The 27,510-nt window shown below is 36.8% G+C and overlaps 1 protein-coding gene across 3 annotated transcripts in view; it reads right to left on the reverse strand.

Annotated features, from left to right (window-relative positions):
* The window catches only part of LOC121387426 (FK506-binding protein 2-like), a 36,863-nt gene that overhangs the window by 6,578 nt on the left and 2,775 nt on the right, over window positions 1-27,510 (reverse strand). The window contains exons 3-4 of one of the 3 annotated variants that reach the window (XM_041518537.1): window positions 26,047-26,177; window positions 4,948-8,799 (exon numbers count right to left, since the gene is read on the reverse strand). In XM_041518537.1, coding sequence (XP_041374471.1) covers window positions 8,635-8,799; window positions 26,047-26,177 — 296 coding nt within the window. In that variant the 3' untranslated portion in view covers window positions 4,948-8,634. Of the gene's footprint in view, window positions 1-4,947; window positions 8,800-13,675; window positions 13,857-26,046; window positions 26,178-27,510 lie in introns of those variants that run through there. The other 2 variants (XM_041518535.1, XM_041518536.1) reach the window with 2 other exon arrangements.

Below are 27,510 nucleotides of genomic sequence, written 5' to 3' on the forward strand. Positions count from 1 at the left end.
ACGATAACCATGGGCAATGGCTGCCCAGACCATGACACAACCCCCACCCCCGAAACGATCTCGTTCAAGAACACAACAGTCAGCATAGCGTTCATTTCTCCTACGGCAGACGCGCACCCTGCCATCACCACGTTGTAAAGAAAATCTGGATTCATCCGAAAAAAGAACGGTATTCCAGCCTCGCCATATCCAACGAGTGTGTACACGTGACCAATTAAGACGATGACGTTGCGTTAAAACGCATCCGACGTAAGGACGTCGTGCATGTAAAACCGTTCTCCCGCAGACAATTACGAACAGTTTGCCCACTGATTCGGTTATTATGAAGCCCAGGTGTGTTAGCAGCAGTAGCAGTGGCAGTTTGGAATCGATTGCGCAAATGCGTGTTCATGATATAGCGGTCTTGACCACGCGTTATAACATACGGACGTCCACGACGTGGCAAGTCGTTGGTGCTTCCTGTCATTCGAAATCTTATGCGAAGATTTCGTATCGCTCGACTAGAACTCCCAACATGCCTTGCAACGTCTTCTGTCGACATGCCAGCATTAAACATGCCAATCACCCGTTCGCATAAATTATTGGGTATTCTTGGCATACTAAAAATGCTACAATGTAAAAAACTTTAATTTTTTTTACAAATTTTGAAGCGTTTTCGTTCACTTGACAACAATGTCAGTAAGACAAGTAAAACAAATTGACCGAATACTACACGGGACATGTCGAACCATGCATGCACGTGCAAATTTAATTTCACATTGTCGACGATTAACAGTGCAAAAATAATCGATAAAATTCATGAATCCTGATAATACAGCTCAAGACTAATACTACCTATATAATTTCATTACACAACGAATTCTTTAACACAACAAATACTATATGTACAATCGGAAGTTTCTTTTTTTGTTCAGTATATATATATATTTATATAGATTATTACCAGTGTTTTTCAGTATCGTCAATATCATATAGTAGGAATAAAAATTGTATTATGTGAGCCTCTGGCGAGCATAATACATTATTTTTATTCCTAATATATGATACTGACGATACCGAAATACACAAGGGTAATAATCTCTTTATCATATAAGCTCAAGCTTAATACGTGTTTTTGTAAACTGTACAGGCAACTTGAATTCCAGTCCGCCATTACTAGATATTCAAATGACGTAGGAATATGTAGCGCGGTGTATTTTTGAATGGAAATGACGTCAAACTCGAATGACGTCATTTTGGATGTCCTTACATCAAAATAAAGTTATTCCTAACGTTTTCTGAACGCTGGACAGCTTTCAGTGTCAAATTGCCATTGAAATGTTTTTTTTGATGACTATGAATGCATACGTCAATCATGGAGTGTCACCCAAGTACGTTTGCTTAAATGTCAATAAACCTAGTGCCGAGACCTCGACTAATTTACATCTAATTTGCAAAGTTATCAAATTCTTAAAGTATGTGATCTGAAAAACGTCACATACTTTGATTGCACTGAAAATGTAAGATATTATATGATATATATATATATACACATACAAAAGAAACTTTACATGCATATAATTTGAATAATTTGATAAATATTGTTGCTAATCGAAAAGAACCAATTTAAAAACCACCTTACAAACAATTGTGACATTTTTGATATTTCCTACCCCACCATTTGTTGGTTTTCTATAATACAATTTCAAGCCTTGTAAAGTTTATTTTGGACGTCAGTATATAGTTACTTTGACACTGTTCTCAAATGACAGGAGGCGGAATATAGCCCAATGTTAAAGTACTTGATGGGCAGTCGATCTAGGATCGATACTCATCTGAGGGCCCATTGGTCTATTTCTCATACCAGCCAGTACTCCACAACTGTGGTAAAGGCCGTGGTATGTACTATCCTGTCTTCAGATGGTGCATATGAAAGAAAGGTTTAATTTAATGACGCTCGACACATTTTATTTACGGTTATATAGCGTCAGATATATGGTTAAGGATCACACAGATATTGAGAGAGGAAACCTGCTGTCGCCACTTCATGGGCTACTAATTTCAATTAGCAACAAGGGATCTTTCATATACACCATCCCACAGACAGGATAGCACATACCAGTCGTGGTGAACTGGCTGGAACAAGAAATAGCCAATGGACGGGGATCGATCCCACAAACCGACAACACATCAAGCGAGTGCTGTACCACTGGGCTATGTCCTGCCCCACCCCACCCCGTTGCTGTCCATAGCAAACAATTGAGCTTTTTTACATTCATCATGACAGGTTAAACCTTGTAAGTGGAAATATCAAATGCATGCAGAAGATTTCATCATTGCTTTGGCTATGATTTGTGAGAACTTAAAGACTTTTCAAAGACCTTTTAAGGAATCTAAAGACTGCTACAAACCCAACTACATATGTCAGATGCCATATATAGCCGTAAATAAAAATGTGTAGAGTGTGGTGCTAAATAAATAAAAAATTCTTTCATTCACGTGACAACAAGCAACACAAACTATTTCTACCCAATAACAATAACAGTACGTCATCTTTTATATTTTATACATTGATCTGGCCCTATCAACACCCCAAAATAAATGTTTAAATTTAAAAATTTGTTTCACAATATCACTAGTGATTTATTAATCGTCGTCTATTGGATGTAGAACATTTGACCATTGTGACACGTAACTGACCTAGTCAGGAAATCAGCTACACTTTTCCATTAGCAGAAAGGGATCATTTATATGCACTTTCCCACAGACAGGACAGCAGATACCACAACCTTTGATATACCAGTCATAGGGCACTCGTTGGAACAGAAAAAGAAAAAAACAATCAGAGAATGGGTCTACCTAGGGGATTTGATCCTTTGACCCAACCATCTCCAGGCACATTTGCAGTAATTTTACCAGGACAGGGTCTGGACTGTGGCAAGTGAAGTTTATAGGAAGTTAAGAAAATATAAACAAAAAAGAAGAAAATTTGCTCCACTCTCTTAGCTAGACCTGGCTCTCGAACTTTATCCATTTTCCTCTATGTTGAGGACAAAATGAAAGTACTGATCCAAAATATTAAGGATGCTGACAGGAGTGGAGAAAACATGTACATGTGCAGACACTTAATCTTTTATGTGGTATGGCTATTTGTGTAACACAAGTATCACACACACACACACACACACACACACACACACACACACACACATAGAGAGAGAAACAGAGAGACAAATTGAGACAGGGAGAGAGAGGGAGACGGAGAAAGAGACAGAGACAGACAGACAGAGACACAGAGTGTATACACTACTACTACTTCCGAAAACTATCTCACACAGAAAGGACAGACCATACACAAGTCATCAGGTTGTATATGTACGTTGCTGGGATGGGAAAATATCCGAGTCTATCGACGGGACTTATTCCCGCAACTAAAACACATCTTGGGCGAGCACTCAACCAAAACTACTACAGACCAGGGGCCTAATTCACTAAACTCTCACAACTTTGCAATATCACAGTACAATGCAAAAAGACTTGCAAAGAAGATGCTTTGTTGTCTACTAGAGCCCAAGAGACCGTTGAGAATTAGGCACCAGGTAGAAATCTGCTACATTTTTCCTTTAGCAGCAAAAGATCTTTTATACTATGTCATATACATATACATGTACGCACTTCCCCACAGACAGGACAGCACATACATCAGCCTTTGATAAACCATTCGTGAGGCACTGGTTTGGTTTGGGGAAAAAAAGAATCCACTGATGGGGTTCGACTCTTCAAACCCAGCACATCCGTACCCTGTGGCAGATACCCTGCTTATTTCTTTCCACCGGTATAGAAAGAAATAAATGTTTTATTTAACGACGCACTCAATACATTTTATTTACGGTTATATCGCGTCAAAAAATATGGTGAAGGACCACACAGATAATGGGAGGAAACCCGCTGTCGCCACTTCATGGGCTACTCTTTTCGATTAGCAGCAAGGGATCTTTTATATATGCACCATGATCTTTTATATATGCACCATCCCACAGACAGGATAGTACATACCACAGCCTTTGATATAGAATCAAACTTAGTTATCTTGATGTCTTAATTTTTTTTAAAACATCTAAAATTATGTTTATCTTAAACCACCAACACCTTCACCATGTTAGTCTGATTCCTTTAACATGAAGGTAAGGAAGTTTGACTGAATAATTAAAAGATTAAAAAAACCAGAAAGACGGGAATCAATTCCATAATTTATTCTCTTAGGTATGTTGCAATAATATAAATAAAACAAAATTTACTTGCAGGGCACAATATTTCACGAGAACCATTCTTTTCATGTGTCGGTTATGCAACTTTAAAATCACGTGAACCGCCAACTGGTTACGTGGTGAACAATTAATTTCTAAAATTAAAAGTATCCTATCAGAAGTCAAGTTGAAAATCAGTTTATTTTTTAAAATAAATTTGAAGCACCAGTGTAGCATAGAACCATGGTTCAAGTGTTTTACAATTAGGTAGGTCTAACTCGTCAGTTACTAGAACTATTTTCATGTAACCGAACAATCGGTTACCTAAGTAAAACTCATGTGAACCGACTTCCGGTTAACTAAGATTTTGAAATATTGTCCCCTGAAATGACAATAAAATATCTGTGACATTTTTCTTTTTTTTTACTGACCTACATGTACATTTGTACAAAGCCTGAATAAAACTTAACGGTAAACGATATTCAATAATTTACTAAAATGACAATAAAACATTTGTGACATAATTTTTTACTGACCTACCAGTTTGTGCCAGAAAGAAATTTTTTGGGTATGGCGCTATGGAATTTAATGCAACCACTGTCAACAGAGGGGTGTGTGTGTGTGTGTGTGTGTGGGGGGGGGGGGGGGGGGTCCTCCTCCAGAAAGAAAATGGGTTAAGTTTAGGGATAGGGTTAAGAAAATCATACAGTAATCATAAAGAGTCATTAATTTTGTCAAAAGATTAACTAAAAAAAAAAAAAAAAAAAAAAAAATATGCAAGAACTTTGGGTATGGCGCCATACCCGTTTTACCCTCTGGCAGAAACCCTGCCTACATGTACATGTTCATTAAGTACAAAGCTCGAATAAAAAGTAACAGTAAACAATGTAGTATGAGACTTTGGAAGAATTAGTCTTGAGTGCCTAATAAACACAATCGCACCTTTTAATAAGTTGATAAAAAATATTACGTCTTATATTTGCTCAATACCATACATTTATTACAATCCCCTCGGACACCCTAAATTAAAAAAACAACAACCCCAAAACCCAAACATTTTTACCGAATTTACAACCCAAAAAGAAAAAGGCCATATAGTACCACTTTTTGGTAAACTTTTATGCGCATACATACATGTGCATAACATGCAATTTGTTTTGGGTAGTTTTAGCAGACTAATTTCTCTTTCGAGCCCTGAAAATACTGTGAAACCCCTCTAAAACGGACACCCTTGGGACCAAGACTGCTGTCCGGTATTTTCGAGGGATCCGGTTTAGAGAGCTTTATTTTTTAATTCTGCTCTTATAGGCCTTCAGAGAGGTTATGCTGTGTCCTGGTTTTTAAAAACGGACTCTGTAAAACGTCCGGCTTTTGAAGGAATTCCGGTTTACAGAGGGTCCGGTCTTGAGAGGTTTCTCTGCATAATTCATTTGCATATATATGGGAAGGCACTTTTAGACAGGGTAGATAACTGTTCCTCATCGCCATGACAGTTTGTAATACTGTGGAGATTGCTGTTAGATTTTTAATTCTCACTTTTTCTCTCCCCCACCCCCTCACCCCCGAAGACTAAATATTCAATCCCTCCTCCAACCCCCCCCCCCCCATATTTTTTGCCATAGACATTTTCTTACTTACAGAAGTTGTGTACATTACCCTGATTTCTGCTTAAGCACTAAACATAATGTAGCAATTAAAAAAAATATTTTTAAAATAACGTAAAAAGATCTATGTATGTATATACATGTGATTAATGTATAATACCACATGTAGGCATATAGTACACATAATGTAAGACTAGATATACACATATGTATATGTAAAAGTTAAAACTAGATAGATATATAAATATATATATTAAAGAAATGAATGTTACACAAATGGAAACATATTTGACTTTTGAAATACAATATGTCACCCAACAGTCAATATATATTTGTACCGGGGTGTCATTCATCGATTGTTTTTTAAATAAAATGTTAAAAATATGTAAATGTACTTCCATATACCATACTATCATTTGTGGAATGTTTTGCATAAATATACAGTAACATGTATATGTATATATATATAAAGAAAATAAATCATTTAACACCAAAACACCGATTAAAAAAACCCCAAAAAAACCCCAAAATGTGTAAGTGGGTTTGATGTTTTGATTTTGAAGGTTTCTTTCAAGACAAAAGTCTGAAAAACCATGAAGTACAATTTATCATTTTAAATAATTTTAAATCATGTTAAAAAATACAAGCATGTACAAAAAAATGTTTCCCATAAAATTTTTAATTCTTAATATTAAAACAAAAAATCAACTGCAATAATAAACTCTTTGGTGAAAGACAATATATACCAGACAGGTATAAGTTAACTAGTATAGAGCCGGTTTAAGGAACCGCGGGGCCTGTAGCACAAATAACTGCGTGGCCCCTTTCCCAGGATATACATGTATATATTGCAACCCCCTCATTGTGCAACACTGTTCAAAATAAAAAAATGTTTAGTCATGCCTTTTTTCTACATGTACAAAATGTAGGTAGGGTCAGTTACATCCCTTATATATACAGGTATATTTTTTTTAAAATACAATATTCTGCAGAATTAAAAATGTCTTGAGTTACTAAAAGAGCATGTTTAAAAAATATATATAAAAGTACAGTATTAAAAAATGAAAACCGTTATAAAATTTTATTTGTGTAAGACTTATAGTTTGTGAGAAACGGACCTAGGCGTAATTACTAAACACCGAGATAACACTACAGTATTCTAATTAATAATGAAAACTTAAAATTTGAAAACTACATTTAACATGCATCGAGATGATAGCAACAACTATAAAGCAAGTTTCAATGGTCTAGGCTTAGTTCCTGCCATCACCAGAAAATTATATTTAACCTTTTAGCAATGAAGGTGGGACATAAATAAAATAAAATATAAATGTATTAGTTGTTAGTTTGTTACATGTATAAAACTAATATAAAATAAAAAATGCAATATGTGCAAATAACTGAAATATATTAAAAGCAGAATCAAATGTACGTATTACAATTTGTCGACAAAAGAAATGGAGCAGGAGAATTTAATGCTCGTATCAGACTACCAACTACCAGCACACAGTTGGCCAACTTTCTGCTGTCACGACTTCTATGACTGTCCAGTTGCTAGTCTGTGTGCTCTTACAGCTCTATTCTCGTTGTATAACCCATTAGTTGTTAATCTAAGCACACCCGTCTTAAGTCGGGAGTTGGTGAAACTGCAATGCAACCATCAGGTTGGTCAACTTTCTACTGGTGATTATGGACAGCAAACTACAAGGTCTTGGCACTGTGCTTATAAAATGTTTAAGAGTTTAAACCCAAGACTCAAATAGACACTCTCAGAGTTTTGAGACGTTAATGCCATGGAAATGCCATACCAATTTTATGTGTATCATTAGATTCAAGTCAAGACTGAAGTTAAATAAACATAAGCCTAGGCTGGATTTATAAAACATTATAAGTCACAACCCTTAATAACGTCTGGACGCAATGCTAGAGTCTTAAGTCTGGGTCTGTGCACTGAAAAGTTTAAGAGTTTAGGCTCAAATCTTTAATGATGTCACACGCATAATAAAATGTTTAAAACATTGCTATGGTGTTACAGCGTTAAGAGTCCCGAGTCTTGAGTCTAGACAAAGTGTTCTACAAGCACCAGGCTTGGACTTTTATCAAAGTTTAATAGGCATAACCCCCCAATGAAAATACATTAATATTTTAACTACGAAATTACGTCTTAGCCAGAAATATCTTAGTGTTGCAAGAGAACACACAAGTGTTTAAATATGTACAGTCAAACCAGGGTGACAAAGGCCACTCCAGTTACCTGTTTATGTTAAGGCGGCTTAAAGGGGAACGTAACTGTGAATGGCTGACTTAACCTTCCATAAATATTAGTTTTTATTATCAACACCATTCGAAATTAGCATTTGACCCTTTGTTCAGACCACTAAAACATTACTTGGACAAGAAGAATGTAATTCAATGGTCACCATAGGGTCACGCAGATTTCAAGATTCATGTGTGCCATTAAACGGTAATATTTTATGCTAAATAAATATTAATATACACAAGATGTCCACTGTATGAGGTTTGACTACATGAAAACCGTAGATATACATGTCAGGCTGTTGATAAAAGTTCAGTCTGTAATGGTTTATATATCAATATTTCACAATGTGTTGTGTCATGTATATTAGTATTTTACAGTTTGTCATGTTATATATCAGTATTTCACAGTATGTCATGCTATATATCAGTATTTCACAGTATGTCATGCTATATATCAGTATTTCAGTTTGTCATGCTATATATTTATACATGTATATCTGATTCAGTATTTCAACAGTTTGTCACATTACATATATATCAGTATTTCACAGTTCATCATGTTTAGGACCACTGAATTCGTCAAATGAAATAACACCATCTTTGTTTTTATCCTCCGACGTGAAAATGTGATCTAGCATGCTCTTGTGCGATTCCTCATCCGGCTCAGGCTGGCCAGCATTTTTGACCTGCTCCTTCACAAAATGAGATATCTACAAGAAAACAGGCACTATAACCATAGTTACAAGAAAACAGGCACTAAAACCATGGTTACAAGAAAACAGGCACTAAAACCATAGTTACAAGAAAACAGGCACTAAAACCATAGTTACAAGAAATTAGGTACTATAACCATGGTTACATGGTCAATGACAACAGCTAGGTTCGTTGAAAATAAGCCAAAAGGTTTGTCAATGCATTTACAAGTAATGTATGAAGAGTTAGTTTCCAAAAAGCAATACGTGTACATGTATACACCAATTTCCACATTTTGCAGTTAGTGGTAATCAATCAGTTAGTCTAAGCAATATGAAAATAATGTAAGTTGGAAAAACATCACAAAATGTTTATGGATTTTTATACCCTCTGTATGTTCTTATACCTTGAGCCAAAGGCATGTTTTAACTAGTAAGCAATAATTATGAACAATAACAAATTAACACCACAATTCTGCAGTGGAATTTTTCCAGCATTCTTAAAACGGAAATGTCATGTACCCAGTTTATGGTTACTGTAAGGAGATGCAAAGTGACGTCATTGGAATACTGGTGTCATTCAAATTCAAAATTAGCTATATTATCACAACAGTCCGATGTTACAGGTGGGGTATAAGAGATTTGACTCCACCCATGAAGGGTATACGAGTTTTGTACAAGGTTAAATAACCAAATAAATTTGAATATTTTACATAAAGGCGAGATAAAGTTCCTCACACACCTTTTGGTTAACACATGTACATGTATGTTTTATAAAATCAAGTAGACGTGGGATCAGTGATTTATAAAAATTTACTAGCCATGATTAAAAATTCACTAGCCCTACTTTACTTTAAGTTAATACAATTTTACTAAATAATAGTAATAATGCAATATGTCACCTAAAGAGAGAGATAGAGCTTAAAACACTGACACTGGGGGGTTGGGGTGAGGTCAGGATATTCATATTTACAAAATAGACTTAACGGCAACATTTGACCAAAAACAATTAACTAGCCATCGGGCATGGCAATAGTAGTCGTTTATTAGCCCAACACTGAATATCACTAGCCATGTCAGAGGGGCTACCATAATCTAGAAGCCCTGTCTGGCATGGCGATATTAGTTATTTACCAGCCCAACATTGAATAGCACAAGCCATGGGAGTGGGGCTACCATAATCTAGAAGCCCTGTCTGGCATGGCAATAGTAGTTATTTACTAGCCCAACATTGAATATCACAAGCCATGGAAGTAGGGCTACCATAATCTAGAAGCCTCAACATTCCATCTTGAAATTTGAAATGCTGATTGCTTTTTACTCCACAGAATGAATTTCCACACCACTGCCGCCTATTTTGATATGTTTACTATTAAACCTCTCACTATTGCCAGTAGATACACTGTCACATGTACATGTATATATGTCTACTGTTTTTCAGACTTGTAATGTTAAAGATTCCAAATAGCCTGAAGGTTTTATGTGTCGTAAGAAATTCAAGCTGTTAGTAATACACGTACAGGTAATATCTTATCCAGATCTATAAATAAAACAAACATGCATATGAATTACTGAATATGTATGTAAAATTTCATGTACGTGTACATGTACATGCATATGAATTACTGAATATGTATGTAAAATTACACGTACGTGTACATGTATATGAATTACTGAATATGTATGTAAAATTTCACGTACGCGTACATGTACATGAATTACTGAATATGTATGTAAAATTTCACGTACGTGTACATGTACATGCATATGAATTACTGAATATGTATGTAAAATTACACATGTGTATATGTACATGTATATGAATTACTGAATATGTATGTAAAATTTCACGTACAGTGTACATGTACGATACATGCATATGAATTACATATTAAAGATAAAAAGGGCCGAATTTACAAATCCTGTTTAATATGTCTTACACACATGTAACTACATACATTAACAGTGCTTAAACACCAGTTTATGTCTTACACACATGTAACTACATACATTAACAGTGCTTAAACACCAGTTTATGTCTTATACGTGTAACTACACACATTTACAACGCTTAAACACCTGCGTTTAGGAAAAACAGGCTTCGTAAATGTGGCCCATCATGTGTTATAATATACATGCAACAGACATGCATGTTAGATTTGAATCTTTCATCAACAGGCCTCGAATTTGACAAATTAGAAGTCCAAGCCATTTTGGCCTAGATTGAAGGAGATTTTTGTGGCCAGAAGACAGGGCAACACTTAAGCATCCATTTAAAATTTAAAGAAGTACAATTCGTTTCATGTTTTTGTTTTATGCAAAACAAGGCAGCACATACCAGCCTTTGATATACCAGTTATGGGGCCCTGGGCCCTAATTCACAAAGATCTCTTAGGCTCTGCTAGACAACAAAGCATCCTCTTTGCAAGTATTTTAGCATTGCACTGCGAGATCGCAAAGTTGCGAGAGTTTAGTGAACTAGGCCCCAGGTTGGGATGGGGAGAAAAAAAAAATCAAGAACGGGTCCACCGAGTTGATTCGATCCTATTAAAACTAAATCCCAGCATGTATCAAAGATGGTTTTTAGTCTAGTGTTGATGACTTTCCAATTTAATTTTTAAAAATTATCACATGTTGTAAGGATCAGGGGCCTAATTCACAAAGATCTCTTAGGCTCTGCTAGACAACAGAGCATCCTCATTGCAAGTCTTTTAGCACTGCACTGCGAGATCGCAAAGTTGCGACAGTTTAGTGAATTAGGCCCCAGTTGGAATGGGGAGAAAAACCCAATCAAGGAACGGGTCCACCAAGGTGATTTGATCCTATCAAAAGTAGATCCCATCTGGTATTAAAAATGGTTTTCAGTCTAGTGTCAGAGTTTTGATGACTCCAATTTAATTTTTAAAAACTTTTCTTGACCGTGTGTGCATTATAAGAAAATAAAAATTCAAATCAGTGAAACAAAATACAAGGCACCAGCAGCTGCAGTGAATGTGCACAACCAACCTTAAAACCACTGACCTAATAAACAAAACAAAATGAACACTACAGTGCAATTAAAACCAAAAATAGCAAATCAAAATATTAAAGCTGAAAAGAATACATTAAACTTCAGTAGATTCCCGTTTTGTGACCATGTATATTCACTGTAAGTAACGAACCCAACACTATTTTCGATCAAGAGGAGAATCACAAATCAGAAAGTAAACGGTTAAAAGCAAACTGGCTCACGATATAATGTTCACTTGATGGGTGAAGGTTAATTAAACTTTCAATCCTTTATATTTTAAAGACAGTCAATCAGTCAAGAAAAATTCAAATATATTTAATCAAATGATTAACAGCCAATTACCGAACTAAAAGTTATTTTTAAATTCGGCAAGAACAAGTTATAGCCCTAAACATTTTAAACAGATAATAACCATCTCTAAAATTTTTTATCAAAGACCTCAAAAGTTGGAAATAAATAATACATACAATGTAATCAGTCATAAAATAAAAAATGATGATAATGTTTTGCGTTTTTTTAAACTCAACTTCATGAATATAATTATCTTTCCTTGAATTCTTATTCTTATTGAATAAGTGATTTTGTTGCTGATATGAATGTAGGGTTTAAGCTACATTTGTAGATGCCAAAAATTAATAGCAAATTTGATCAGCAAATCTATAGACAAATTTAAGTAACATTTAGCTAATATGGAATTATTTTTTAAAATAGCTACATTTACACAAATGAAACAGGGTTTTCATACTAGCTTTCTGGTGAATTGTTAATGACATGCACCGAATTAAATTTTAAATCACATATTGCAATGACATATTAAACCCTGTGCATGTAATTATAAGAAACACTATGTGAAAAACTGCGCTTCTCTTTAAAATAAACAAAATGAAAAACTTAAATACTAATCTTCACCGTAACCAAAAACAAATATTTATTAGCAGTGTTCGAGATTAAAAGTTTTGGGAAGTATCCCAGTTGGATACTAACAATTCAAAATCTGGTATCCCACCTGAAAATTTAGTATCCCACTTAAATTTAATTCATAAATAACATCATAACAAACTTGGACGATACCGTTATCGTTCCCAGTCTATTGCTACACCGCAACGGAAATCACAGAATTCGTGAAATTCGCAATCAAACGGAATTGGCAAAAAGATTTGCTGCATCTATTTTTGTGTAATACTGACATAAATTAATATTTAGCAGTAATCAGTAAGTGTTTCTGACATTACTAATGATAAACATACCAGCATCAATTTTCTGCAGATGTGGAATCAATATCTCAAATAAAATTTGAAGGGAGGAAACGTCCAACAAAAACAATAGCGACTTAGCGGTTCCCAGCATTAGACTGGGTACGAGTTGGGGGAGATATTGTTATGGCATAGCATTAGACTGAGTAAGAGCTCAAAAATACTGTTACTTAACTTCACCAGTAAATGACGACTTTCACCGTTTCAGCAAAAAATAAAAATGCAGGATTAAAAAACCCAAGAACCGTATGTGGTATCCTGGTGGGATACTGGGTTCTTGAAGTCTGGTATCCAAAATTAAATTCTGGTATCCCCGGGATACCATTAATCTCGAACACTGATTAGTGAACCGCCAATATTTACACCATAATAATAAAGCTCTCAACATGTTAACCAAGCATACGTATATACATTTAAGTGTATAATATAAGACACATTTATGTAATAAGACTTACATTTTAATGAAAATTGACAATTCTCGTGTCAAAACCTAACCCGTTTTAATCTGGGACAGAACCGATTCTAAATTAGTACAAACCCAATTCCAGATCAGAAGAGAATCAGAACCCAAATTAGATTATCAAACGACACCAAAGCAAAATAACATCGGACAGATATTTCAGAAAGTAACCTTAAAATTCGTCATGTTTTGGGCCAGGAAACTCCTCATGGGAGATAACTCCGTCTAGATCTCTGTCGTTATGTTTAAAAATTTCATTAATAAACTGCCTGTGGGCAGCCTCGTTATACTCTGGTATAGGCTCTCCCCGCAACTTTGCGTGCTCATTGTATTTGCGGACGTACTCTGAAAACTAAAACAGAACACAAACATGCCATCAATTACAGCGAAGTAGTCACAAACAGGAAGTGGACATCAACTTTTATGCATCCAGCTTTACAATCAGAAAAAAAACTACCAACAAGAAAACAATTTTCCAACATGAAATTTGTCATTTTGATTGTCAATTATTTAACATCAAAATTGTAAGAAAACAATTAACGTAGTGCTAACTTAATGTGTATATTCTAGGGAACATTGCAATGAATTTAATTGCCCTAATAAATTTACAGAAGAACTTAATTAATTTTTTTAAAAACCTTATGATCATTGAAGTCATTGTTTATGATACATTCAACAAGTTTATTTTCACTTGCACTCATTTTACTCAAAGTCCGAATTATCACTTATTTTGGGCGAACATATCAATAAAAATCTTCAAATTTCCAACATGTTTTAAAAGATACATTTTACAAATAAATGTATCAAGAAATCGAACGCATGTGCACATCATCAATAACGTTTGCACAAATTTAGACCATTTCTCAGGGGTTTTTTCATTAAAATGTGGTTAATATAAGAAATATTTACTAGCCAGAGTAAATGTTGTAACCACTTTTTATAAGACCTAAATTTTAATGCATCTCCAACTACTGTCGAGAATGGGAAGAGAAAAGTTAATGAGGATTAAGACCAGAAAGAAGACAACTGCAGCATTTTCACAAAATTAGTCATGTCCACCAGATTATCATTGTCAATCCAAGAAAAAATACATTTTGTTTTGCAAAATTGTAACTTCATATACATGTACAATAAATATATTTACATCAATAATATTTGGGTTTAAGTGGTCATTCAGCAATTGCCAATGCTAATTTAAAACATCCTGACACTATGATATACGTACGCCAGTACGATACAAGGTTGTATAATATCTATATTTATTACACACCTATTCAATCTTACTGTAATGATAAATACATTTTCAAACCGTGTGATCAATTTATTTTGTATCGCACATATCTGCACTATGGACTGGAACTTGTATATGGGGAATTCCCTTTATATTTTTACTGCAGTTAGCGCCTTTTAGTTACTGACGTCATATGATTTATAAATTTGTAAGACTGTGAGGTGACATTTAATAAGTTAGCTGGATTTTAAAAAGACCGTAAATATTAATTTTATTAAAGGATTTGTTGTTGGGTTATTTTTAGTTTTTTTAATAAATGAAGTATACTGTGGTGAAGTCGGCATTCTTAGCCGAGGTATTTTATAAGCAGAAATCACAACAAGCATTTAACACGACGCTGAAATCAACAGCAACATCATGGCACAAATTATGAAATCGTTTGGGGTGGGGAATTGATGGGTCACTTAAAAAACAAACAAAAAAAACCTAACTTATTTAAACTAACATAAAGATTGCTATTTAAAGAAATAAAAGCTCTCAAATTTTTATTTGGGAAAAAAAGAAGAAGAAAAAAAACAACAACACCATCCATCAACCCCCATATCTCTGTATGTTAGTTAATTTAATGTCATAGGCCTTAGAAGTGGGGGTGGGTGTATGGGGTACTGGCTTCAAACTATGAAGATATTGTTTAACCCCCCCCCCCCCACACACACACACACACAAACAATGAAACCCCTCTAAACCGAACACCCTAGGTACCAAATAAAATGTCCAGTATTTAGAGGTATCTGGTTTAGAGAGGTTAAATTCTGTATCAATTTTTAAAAAAGGACCGTGAAAAATGTTCGTTTTGGGGTAATTCCAATTTACAGAGGGTCCACTGTATATGAACACATCTTTTCTACAACACAGAAAAACCTGGGCTTGAAACAGCATCCTGTGAAATGCGAAAAGCCGTCCATTTCTTAGACTTAATTAGCAAGTGAAATAGAAATACACCAGTTAAAATCAGCCGCACAAATTGCAGGTCATGTTTCAAGATACAGATGGCTGTATGTATGATTATCTCATTTGGGTGTAAGTAAACGCAACTTTACATATTTTTGGCCTAATTTTAGTTAACATTAAGTATTATAAAATATAATTATTTTGAGAAAACCCACAAAAATAATACTTACTAATTCACATATGAACATTATTTTCTGAATTTATAAAAGTTTCACGTGAAAATAGGTGAGTAAAAGTTACAAATTTGTACCCCCTCAAAAAGTTTTTTTTGTCAAAAATTATTCTAGTAGTCAGGTGGTTATAATTTTGAAATTCACTAAACACTGTCCTATGACAACCAAATGTAGGATAATAAAACAGCATCTTTTTCTGAATTACAATGACATTTTCACTGCAGTTTATTAACATTTTACTGACTACATTATCATAACACACAGTTAGGTAAAATACTAGATACTGACTAATAACCCTAACTGGTGAGTAAAATATTTTTTACAGACTAAAATTACCATAGCAACAGGCTATTCCTATACCATATGCCAGTTTAATGGTATTTTTATTCCATATTTATTATTTGATCGTCTGGTCAAACATGTGACATGCATATATGAAGAAAAAAATTCACTGTATATTGCAATTTACAACACTTAGAGTCGGACTTGATTGGTTTGACGACAAGTTATTGGAACAATTTATTTGTCCCATACTCAAAACCTGGAGAAGTGGACAAGCATCATGGTAGAAAAGGAAAGGAATGTCATCAAGGTAGGAAAGGAAAGGAATGTCATCAAGGTAGGAAAGGAATGTCATCAAGGTAGGAAAGGAATGTCATCAAGGTAGGAAAGGAAAGGAATGTCATCAAGGTAGGAAAGGAAAGGAATGTCATCAAGGTAGGAAAGGAATGTCATCAAGGTAGGAAAGGAATGTCATCAAGGTAGGAAAGGAAAGGAATGTCATCAAGGTAGGAAAGGAAAGGAATGTCATCAAGGTAGGAAAGGAAAGGAATGTCATCAAGGTAGGAAAGGAAAGTCATCAAGATAGGAAAGGAAAGTCATCAAGGTAGGAAAGGAAAGGAATGTCATCAAGGTAGGAAAGGAAAGTCATCAAGGTAGGAAAGGAAAGGAATGTCATCAAGGTAGGAAAGGAATGGAATGTCATCATGGTAGAAAAGGAAAGGAATGTCATCAAGGTAGGAAAGGAAAGGAATGTCATCAAGGTAGGAAAGGAAAGGAATGTCATCAAGGTAGGAAAGGAAAGGAATGTCATCAAGGTAGGAAAGGAAAGGAATGTCATCAAGGTAGGAAAGGAATGTCATCAAGGTAGGAAAGGAATGTCATCAAGGTAGGAAAGGAAAGGAATGTCATCAAGGTAGGAAAGGAATGTCATCAAGGTAGGAAAGGAAAGGAATGTCATCAAGGTAGGAAAGGAAAGGAATGTCATCAAGGTAGGAAAGGAATGTCATCAAGGTAGGAAAGGAAAGGAATGTCATCAAGGTAGGAAAGGAAAGGAATGTCATCAAGGTAGGAAAGGAATGTCATCAAGGTAGGAAAGGAATGTCATCAAGGTAGGAAAGGAAAGGAATGTCATCAAGGTAGGAAAGGAAAGGAATGTCATCAAGGTAGGAAAGGAATGTCATCAAGGTAGGAAAGGAAAGGAATGTCATCAAGGTAGGAAAGGAAAGGAATGTCATCAAGGTAGGAAAGGAAAGGAATGTCATCAAGGTAGGAAAGGAAAGGAATGTCATCATGGTAGAAAATGTCATCAAGGTAGGAAAGGAATGTCATCAAGGTAGGAAAGGAAAGGAATGTCATCATGGTAGAAAAGGAAAGGAATGTCATCAAGGTAGGAAAGGAAAGGAATGTCATCATGGTAGAAAAGGAAAGGAATGTCATCAAGGTAGGAAAGGAAAGGAATGTCATCAAGGTAGGAAAGGAAAGGAATGTCATCAAGGTAGGAAAGGAAAGGAATGTCATCAAGGTAGGAAAGGAATGTCATCAAGGTAGGAAAGGAAAGGCATGTCATCAAGGTAGAAAAGGAAAGGAATGTCATCAAGGTAGGAAAGGAAAGGAATGTCATCAAGGTAGGAAAGGAAAGGAATGTCATCAAGGTAGGAAAGGAAAGGAATGTCATCAAGGTAGGAAAGGAAAGGAATGTCATCAAGGTAGGAAAGGAAAGGAATGTCATCAAGGTAGGAAAGGAAAGGAATGTCATCAAGGTAGGAAAGGAAAGTCATCAAGGTAGGAAAGGAAAGGAATGTCATCAAGGTAGGAAAGGAAAGGAATGTCATCAAGGTAGGAAAGGAAAGGAATGTCATCAAGGTAGGAAAGGAAAGGAATGTCATCAAGGTAGGAAAGGAAAGGAATGTCATCAAGGTAGGAAAGGAAAGGAATGTCATCAAGGTAGGAAAGGAAAGGAATGTCATCAAGGTAGGAAAGGAAAGGAATGTCATCAAGGTAGGAAAGGAAAGGAATGTCATCAAGGTAGGAAAGGAAAGGAATGTCATCAAGGTAGGAAAGGAAAGGAATGTCATCAAGGTAGGAAAGGAATGTCATCAAGGTAGGAAAGGAAAGGAATGTCATCAAGGTAGGAAAGGAAAGGAATGTCATCAAGGTAGGAAAGGAAAGGAATGTCATCAAGGTAGGAAAGGAAAGGAATGTCATCAAGGTAGGAAAGGAAAGGAATGTCATCAAGGTAGGAAAGGAAAGGAATGTCATCAAGGTAGGAAAGGAAAGGAATGTCATCAAGGTAGGAAAGGAAAGGAATGTCATCAAGGTAGGAAAGGTAGGAAAGGAAAGGAATGTCATCAAGGTAGGAAAGGAAAGGAATGTCATCAAGGTAGAAAAGGAAAGGAATGTCATCAAGGTAGAAAAGGAAAGGAATGTCATCAAGGTAGGAAAGGAAAGGAATGTCATCAAGGTAGGAAAGGAAAGGAATGTCATCAAGGTAGGAAAGGAAAGGAATGTCATCAAGGTAGGAAAGGAAAGGAATGTCATCAAGGTAGGAAAGGAAAGGAATGTCATCAAGGTAGGAAAGGAAAGGAATGTCATCAAGGTAGGAAAGGAATGTCATCAAGGTAGAAAAGGAAAGGAATGTCATCAAGGTAGGAAAGGAATGTCATCAAGGTAGGAAAGGAATGTCATCAAGGTAGGAAAGGAAAGGAATGTCATCAAGGTAGGAAAGGAAAGGAATGTCATCAAGGTAGGAAAGGAAAGGAATGTCATCAAGGTAGGAAAGGAAAGGAATGTCATCAAGGTAGGAAAGGAATGTCATCAAGGTAGGAAAGGAAAGGAAAGTCATCAAGGTAGGAAAGGAAAGTCATCAAGGTAGGAAAGGAATGTCATCAAGGTAGGAAAGGAATGTCATCAAGGTAGGAAAGGAAAGGAATGTCATCAAGGTAGGAAAGGAAAGGAATGTCATCAAGGTAGGAAAGGAATGTCATCAAGGTAGGAAAGGAAAGGAATGTCATCAAGGTAGGAAAGGAAAGGAATGTCATCAAGGTAGGAAAGGAAAGGAATGTCATCAAGGTAGGAAAGGAATGTCATCAAGGTAGGAAAGGAATGTCATCAAGGTAGAAAAGGAAAGGAATGTCATCAAGGTAGGAAAGGAAAGGAATGTCATCAAGGTAGGAAAGGAAAGGAATGTCATCAAGGTAGGAAAGGAATGTCATCAAGGTAGGAAAGGAAAGGAATGTCATCAAGGTAGGAAAGGAAAGGAATGTCATCAAGGTAGGAAAGGAATGTCATCAAGGTAGGAAAGGAATGTCATCAAGGTAGGAAAGGAAAGGAATGTCATCAAGGTAGGAAAGGAATGTCATCAAGGTAGGAAAGGAAAGGAATGTCATCAAGGTAGGAAAGGAATGTCATCAAGGTAGGAAAGGAAAGGAATGTCATCAAGGTAGGAAAGGAATGTCATCAAGGTAGGAAAGGAATGTCATCAAGGTAGGAAAGGAAAGGAATGTCATCAAGGTAGAAAAGGAAAGGAATGTCATCAAGGTAGGAAAGGAAAGGAATGTCATCAAGGTAGGAAAGGAAAGGAATGTCATCAAGGTAGGAAAGGAAAGGAATGTCATCAAGGTAGGAAAGGAAAGGAATGTCATCAAGGTAGGAAAGGAAAGTCATCAAGGTAGGAAAGGAAAGGAATGTCATCAAGGTAGGAAAGGAAAGTCATCAAGGTAGGAAAGGAAAGGAATGTCATCAAGGTAGGGAAGGAATGTCATCAAGGTAGGAAAGGAAAGTCATCAAGGTAGGAAAGGAAAGGAATGTCATCAAGGTAGGAAAGGAGGTAGGAAAGGAAAGGAATGAATGTCATCAAGGTAGGAAAGGAAAGGAATGTCATCAAGGTAGGAAAGGAAAGGAATGTCATCAAGGTAGGAAAGGAAAGGAATGTCATCAAGGTAGGAAAGGAAAGGAATGTCATCAAGGTAGGAAAGGAAAGGAATGTCATCAAGGTAGGAAAGGAAAGTCATCAAGATAGGAAAGGAATGTCATCAAGGTAGGAAAGGAAAGGAATGTCATCAAGGTAGGAAAGGAAAGGAATGTCATCAAGGTAGGAAAGGAAAGGAATGTCATCAAGGTAGGAAAGGAAAGGAATGTCATCAAAGTAGGCTTCCACCACATACACATAGGTTACTCCTTTACATAACAGTAAGCATCATGGTAGAAAAGGAAAGGAATGTCATCAATATAGGAAAGGAAAGGAATGTCATCAAGGTAGGAAAGGAAAGGAATGTCATCAATATAGGAAAGGAATGTCATCAAAGTAGGCTTCCACCACATACACATAGGTTACTCCTTTACATCAACAGTAAGGGACATGACAAATGAACAAGGATATGAATAAACAAAGGTCAACACAGTATTCAAAACATCATAAGCCTAGTTTTGCACGTAAACGTAAATCTACGACTAAACCACACATTTTATTACTATTATAGTACAACAAATATAGTTAAAAGTACACGTATGTCAATTTCTTTTGTCCTTAAAATGCTCCATCTTCTGTAATGATGTAATTTTCTGCATGAAATAGATGCCACACATATGTAAATGTATGACCGGTAGAACTGCTTGTCGCAGACAAACTTACAATGTTTTGTGAAATAGGCCCCAGAATGATACATGGATTGGGGGGGGGGGGGGGGGGGGAAGAGAGACAAGGGGAAGGAGAGACAAGTAAAGGAGGTAACTGTGAACCAAGCTGGTAAAATTACATACAGTGCATGACACAACAAACACACATTTAATATAGCTGTAACAAACACACATTTATATAGCTGTAACAAACACACATTTATATAGCTGTAACAAACACACATTTATATAGCTGTAACAAACACACATTTACATAGCTGTAACTTTCCATCGGAGTATTAACAAGGCTTCGACAAACTGCAAAACGATGATCGCTTATTGCCATAGATCTTCTATTATGGAACTTTTATTTTGCACAACCAATTTACTGTTTCTCAGTAAAATTTTACTTAACGATCAGCCATAACCATGCGTCTGTTAATTAAATTATTTGTTTATCAATTTGAAAAATATAACGGTCAAACAGGTTTGAAATAACTGGTGACGTGGTCACCGATGGCAACATGTTTTAGTAGGCGTCTAGAAATAAATAGTGTTGATCACCTATGGCTCCAAAATGGCCACTAACTTCGGCAATTACAAAATTTTAAAAACAATTTGTGAATTTTATTTTAATTTGGCAAAATTATTGATATTTTGTCACAAAATAACAGGGTTTCTGCAATTTTTTAATTTTAATAGAAAATTTGGCAACATTTTCTGCTTATTCAGGGCTACCTGTAGCCCTGCCTTTACATGTGTATTATTTCAACCAATGTTAAACAAAATATCATGATATATATATTATGGAAGCCCGATATATATACAGTCAAACCCGCTTATTTGCATACCCTCGGTGCTGCTCGATTTTGTGCAATTAACCGGGTTAGTCGATTAACCGATAGAGTACCGACTTTCACTTTGTAACAGCCATCCAACTACAAAGTGGCATGGGAGACAGTCTAGCACAATGCGGTACTTCATACCGGAACTATTACAGTTAACACATGTCACATGCAGTTGGATATATATAAATGTAAAAAAATATATCTATCGATATATATATATATATATATATATATATATATATATATATATATATATATATATATAATTAGCATGACGTTTTTGTTTTAATCTGCCAGACCAGAAATCATTTTTTAAAAACCAACAACGCCCGTCACTGGGCGACGTTTTCTAAAAACACAAACTTTGTGCATTAAAAAAAAAAAACACTGACCATCCACTAGTGTAAACAAAGTGTATTAGCCATGTAGTTAATGAGATAAACTTGAAACAACATAACCATCAAAAAGTTCACGTTTCATCGGTGCACGTGTTTACAAAATGACGTCAGTTTCCGGAATTACCGGGCTGTTGATTGACTGAATAGAATTACGTGAACTTGTATGAATTTGCTGGTATGGTGTTCTTTCCATCCCAAAAGATATGGCAAGCTTTGGTATTATTTGTGATCCCCAAATAATGACTTTGCTATTGTTAAGCAATTAAAGTTAAGCTCGGCTAGTGAGTCGTTATCAGTTCCAGCAGTCTGCATTGCATGCATGACCGGTCTAACACAATTGACTGACCTTCATGGTGCGGTCCGACTGATTGGTGTCTAACAATATAGCAGAAACTTAGGGACGATCCATAAATAACGGTCTTTGTTATGTTTGTTTTTTTGACGACCTCCCCCACCAGTCTTTTTTCTTTCGCTACATTTTCCGGGAAGCAAGTGATAAATCGTTTCTTTTGCATTTAACAGATATAGCGTACACTGCATCTAATGAATAAGTGAACAACAACCCTTTCTCAGTCACATTTATTAAAAACATAACTGCCTAGGACGATTGATCTGTAATCTTTTAATTATTAACAAGGCTTCTCAACATAACGTAATAATTGATACAGAACAATAATTGCCCTGAACACGTCAATCGAATAGGGCCTCAATAGTTGAGTGCGCATGCGTACAAGCGCACAGGCGGTACTTCTAAAAATAATAGTCGGAGAGTTACCTGTTATTGAGATGGCCTCTGATTAACAGCAATATATTGCAAACAAAACATTAGGTCTTAGGTTTATTCAACTTAATTATGTCATTCTTAAATCTTGTAGTCGGGTATTGTGATTCACCAGTAGTAACGTGCACACCATCTCATTTGCATGTCACACGTCGACTCTGTAAACAGCGATTACACTTACAGTCGGCTTACCACACAGTGAGCTCAAACAAAACAGATTAATCGGTGATTTATTTGAGTTTTTTTGCCAAAGTTTGATAGACATTCTCAGTCATTTGTGACATTAATTTAGCACACACACAAAAAAAAAAAAAAAAATTGTCATTTATATGTGCAAATAACCGATATATAGCCTATAGTCTGTGCAATTAACCGGATGTTTTGTAGTGTTATAAGGGCAAATGGTTCCGTGTTGGGTGAATATAGTCGATTAACCGAATTATGCTATAAACCGATGTGCAAATAAGTGGAGATGACTGTATATATATATATATATTTTGTTACCTGAAATAAAGATGGAACACTGACCCACAAACAATAACTGACTGAAACCACCATTTACATGTTGAAACCAACTATGACATGCATGTATCCTAGGCAGTTGCACCTATCCACCTAAGTTCTCGCTCCAGCCAGTGCTCCACGACAGGTATATCAAAGGCTGTGGTATGTGCTATCCTGTCTAAGGGATGGTGCATATAAAAGATCCATTGCTGTTAATCGAAAAGAGGAACCCATGAAGTGGGAACAGCGGGTTTCCTCTCTCAATGTCTGTGTGGTCCATAACCGTATGTCTGACGCCATATAACCATAAATAAAATGTGTGTTACAGGGATAGCTCTGGCACTCACCAAATTCGCTAATTTTGAAAGCAGTTGGCGAATTTTATTTTATTTTGGCGAAATAATTTCATGTAATACTTGAGATTTTAAAGCAAATAACTGTTGATTTCTACAGTATTTTAAGTTTAATAGACAATTTGGCGAACTATTTTGTTCGCCCAGAGTTAGCCCTGTGTTGAGTGCGTCGTTAAATAAATCATTTCCTTCCTTCCTTCCTTCAATCTTAATGCTAATATTAACCTTAGTTAATTACGTACTTAAGGCAATCCTAGCGCTAAGATCGTTTCGTGGAACATATTTGTAAGAGTCTATAATTCCCATTACAATCCATTCACAAATATGCCGATACTTTTGTTATGCTCTGCTCGTTGTACTAATATAGCTGTGTGTAATTCATAATCTACCAGCATAGCAGAATTTACACCCCCCCCCCCCCCCCCCCCCAACAATAAGTGCTCTTTTTTTAGTGTGTAGCTGATGTTCCGATTGTTTTTTTTTTTTATGTGATGCTCCTCTCTTCCCCTCCCTGAAGTTTTTTTAGGTTTGGCCCTGTTTATGGAATATTTTGTTTCCATAATTTTTATTATTGACATTTTCTAATCATTGATAGCGACTACTACAAAAATTGTATATTTAAGAGACATCAGAATAAGTCAAAAACTGGTATTCAAGGCCCCGTTCCACAAAGCAATCTTAGCCCTAAGATCACCTTAAGTGCATAGCTACATTATGCACTTAAGGTGATCTTAGTGCTAAGATCGCTTCGTGGAACGGGACCCAGATCACCAGTAGGTTACCAGTCCTGCCATCAAGTGACTCATCTACCACAAGCATTCCACCCCCCCCCCCCCCCCCCGCCAACCTGGTCAATCCAGTGGTCATTGGTTATAAGAATGTAACTCTTTTTAACAACGCACTCGACACATTTTAATCATGATTATATATAGCTATGGAATCGTACATATGGTTAAGGACTACAGATATCATTAGAGAGGAAACCTGCTGCTGCCACTCAGTGGGCTACTCTTAATGTCAGTACTAAAAATGTGTGTCATTTGTAAGTGTATAGCTATTTTGAAAAATAATTATGATGTAGCATGTGACTATTGCTGGTTTGTGAACACTGCCGACACTCAGCTAACCCTGTTACTACATCCTGCCCCTAGGATGTGACTATTGCTGGTTCGTGAACACTGCCGACACTCAGCTAACCCTGTTACTACGTCCTGCCCCTAGGATGTGACTATTGCTGGTTCGTGAACACTGCCGACACTCACCTGAACACTGCCGACACTCAGCTAACCCTGTTACTACGTCCTGCCCCTAGGATGCGACTATTGCTGGTTCGTGAACACTGCCGACACTCACCTAACCCTGTTACTACATCCTGCCCCTAGGATGCGACTATTGCTGGTTCGTGAACACTGCCGACACTCACCTAACCCTGTTACTACATCCTGCCCCTAGGATGCGACTATTGCTGGTTCGTGAACACTGCCGACACTCACCTAACCCTGTTACTACGTCCCGCCCCTAGGATGCGACTATTGCTGGTTCGTGAACACTGCCGACACTCACCTAACCCTGTTACTACGTCCCACCCCTAGGATGCGACTTGCTGGTTCGTGAACACTGCCGACACTCACCTAACCCTGTTACTACGTCCCACCCCTAGGATGCAACTATTGCTGGTTCGTGAACACTGCCGACACTCACCTAACCCTGTTACTACTGAGCTACGTCCCCACCCCTAGATGTGACTATTGCTGGTTCGTGAACACTGCCGACACTCACCTAACCCTGTTACTACTGAGCTACGTCCCACCCCTAGGATGTGACTATTACTGATTCGTGAACACTGCCGACACTCACCTAACCCTGATACTACGTCCCACCCCTAGGATGTGACTATTGCTGGTTCGTGAACACTGCTGACACTCACCTAACCCTGTTACTACATCCTGCCCCTAGGATGCGACTATTGCTGGTTCGTGAACACTGCCGACACTCACCTAACCCTGTTACTACGTCCCACCCCTAGGATGTGACTATTGCTGGTTCGTGAACACTGCCGACACTCACCTAACCCTGTTACTACGTCCCACCCCTAGGATGTGACTATTGCTGATTCGTGAACACTGCCGACACTCACCTAACCCTGTTACTACATCCCACCCCTAGGATGTGACTATTGCTGGTTCGTGAACACTGCCGACACTCGCCTAACCCTGTTACTACGTCCCACCCCTAGGATGTGACTATTGCTGGTTCGTGAACACTGCCGACACTCACCTAACCCTGTTACTACGTCCCACCCCTAGGATGCGACTATTGCTGGTTTCTGAACACTGCCGACACTCACCTCATCCTTCGATAAGCGGTTGTCGCCGTCCACGTCAATCTCCTTGAAGATATTCTTCGGGGGATCGCCATCCTCAATGCTCAACAGTTCTACCTCGAACACGAGAGTCGCCCCAGGTGGGATTTTCTCACCTGTGGAGAAAAGAAAGAAAAGGAATGTCGGTTTTAACATTTTAAATGATGGCTATCAGGGAACATTTTGTTCAGTATACACACCCCACAATAAATATGTTCAAGTGCCTTTTATTGATGGTTGTTTTGTTGGCGTGGGTTTGGGTGGGTTTTTTTTTTTGGGGGGGGGGGGGGGGGGTAATTTTAATTTGGTTGACTATCACAAGTTGGTCCATGTGCCCTTTGTCATTTAGTTCCCCTCCCCACACACTCACTCACCCCAATATTTCCTGCATCCGGCCCTGCGATCACATCAATTGTTTAGGCCCAAAACACACCGAAACTGGGTCTGGCGAGTATGGTATCAGTCACAAATGAAACCCACTGTATCAAATGTGACAAAACAAACCATGTCTGTGCTGGCAACAGATGGCATGGAAAATGCACTTCTTTTTTTTTTACACTGCCAGTGCAAACTGTATTTAATTAGTTTCCCTTAGTAAACAACAGGAAAGACATTATATATATTCTCTTAATTACTGTTGGTGTTTATAGAAGAAAATATATATTTCTATGGATATAATATATGAAAACAATTAATATATATCAATAACATGTAATGTTCAGTTTAGTTACATTTACAGTTACATACACAAGACGTCAAATTACACCAAGTATGTTGCCTTTGATACACTCATCAGACCCAGACTTGGTCGGTTTTGGGCCATATTCTATAAACACAGGTAAATGTAATATGTGACAAAGGCCCTAATCTAAAATTGCCTATTTTTATCAAACTTCTCGCTTTCTTCTGGGAAGAGAGAAGTCACTTCTCCCACTTTTGCAATTCTAGATTTGGGCCTGTGTAGTATGTTACAAACTAAGCCAACTATACTGATTAACCTTCTGACTACTGCAGGCAAGATATCTCACCCAACATACTGTACACTGTATACAATGTATTTCCCAATTCATATTTCCCGCAGTTTTGCACACGGCACTCACCGGAATTGGGTTTTTTAACAGGAAACAGTTTACTTGACAGTATGCTAGCTTTTGTTTCTTGTTTTTCAATGGATAACAACTCGGTAAGCATTTTCGCTTGACAACAATGGCGGCATGTCGCGGTCATTTTCAGGGATTGATAGTTAATTGTGACAGCTAATGTGATAATATATTTGATCGTATTAGCAACAACGAAAATCACAAAATATTGGGATATGAATCAGTTAGTTTGTTTTTTGTTTTTTTAAATTTGGTCAGAAAACCACTGTTATTGGGAATAACAGACATAAATAATGGACAGTTGGACACAAATGCCTGTAAGTAAACGCAACTTTTTAGATTTTTTGCC

The sequence above is a fragment of the Gigantopelta aegis genome, chromosome 13 (genome assembly GCF_016097555.1).
Source record: "Gigantopelta aegis isolate Gae_Host chromosome 13, Gae_host_genome, whole genome shotgun sequence".
Classification (NCBI taxonomy): domain Eukaryota; kingdom Metazoa; phylum Mollusca; class Gastropoda; order Neomphalida; family Peltospiridae; genus Gigantopelta; species Gigantopelta aegis.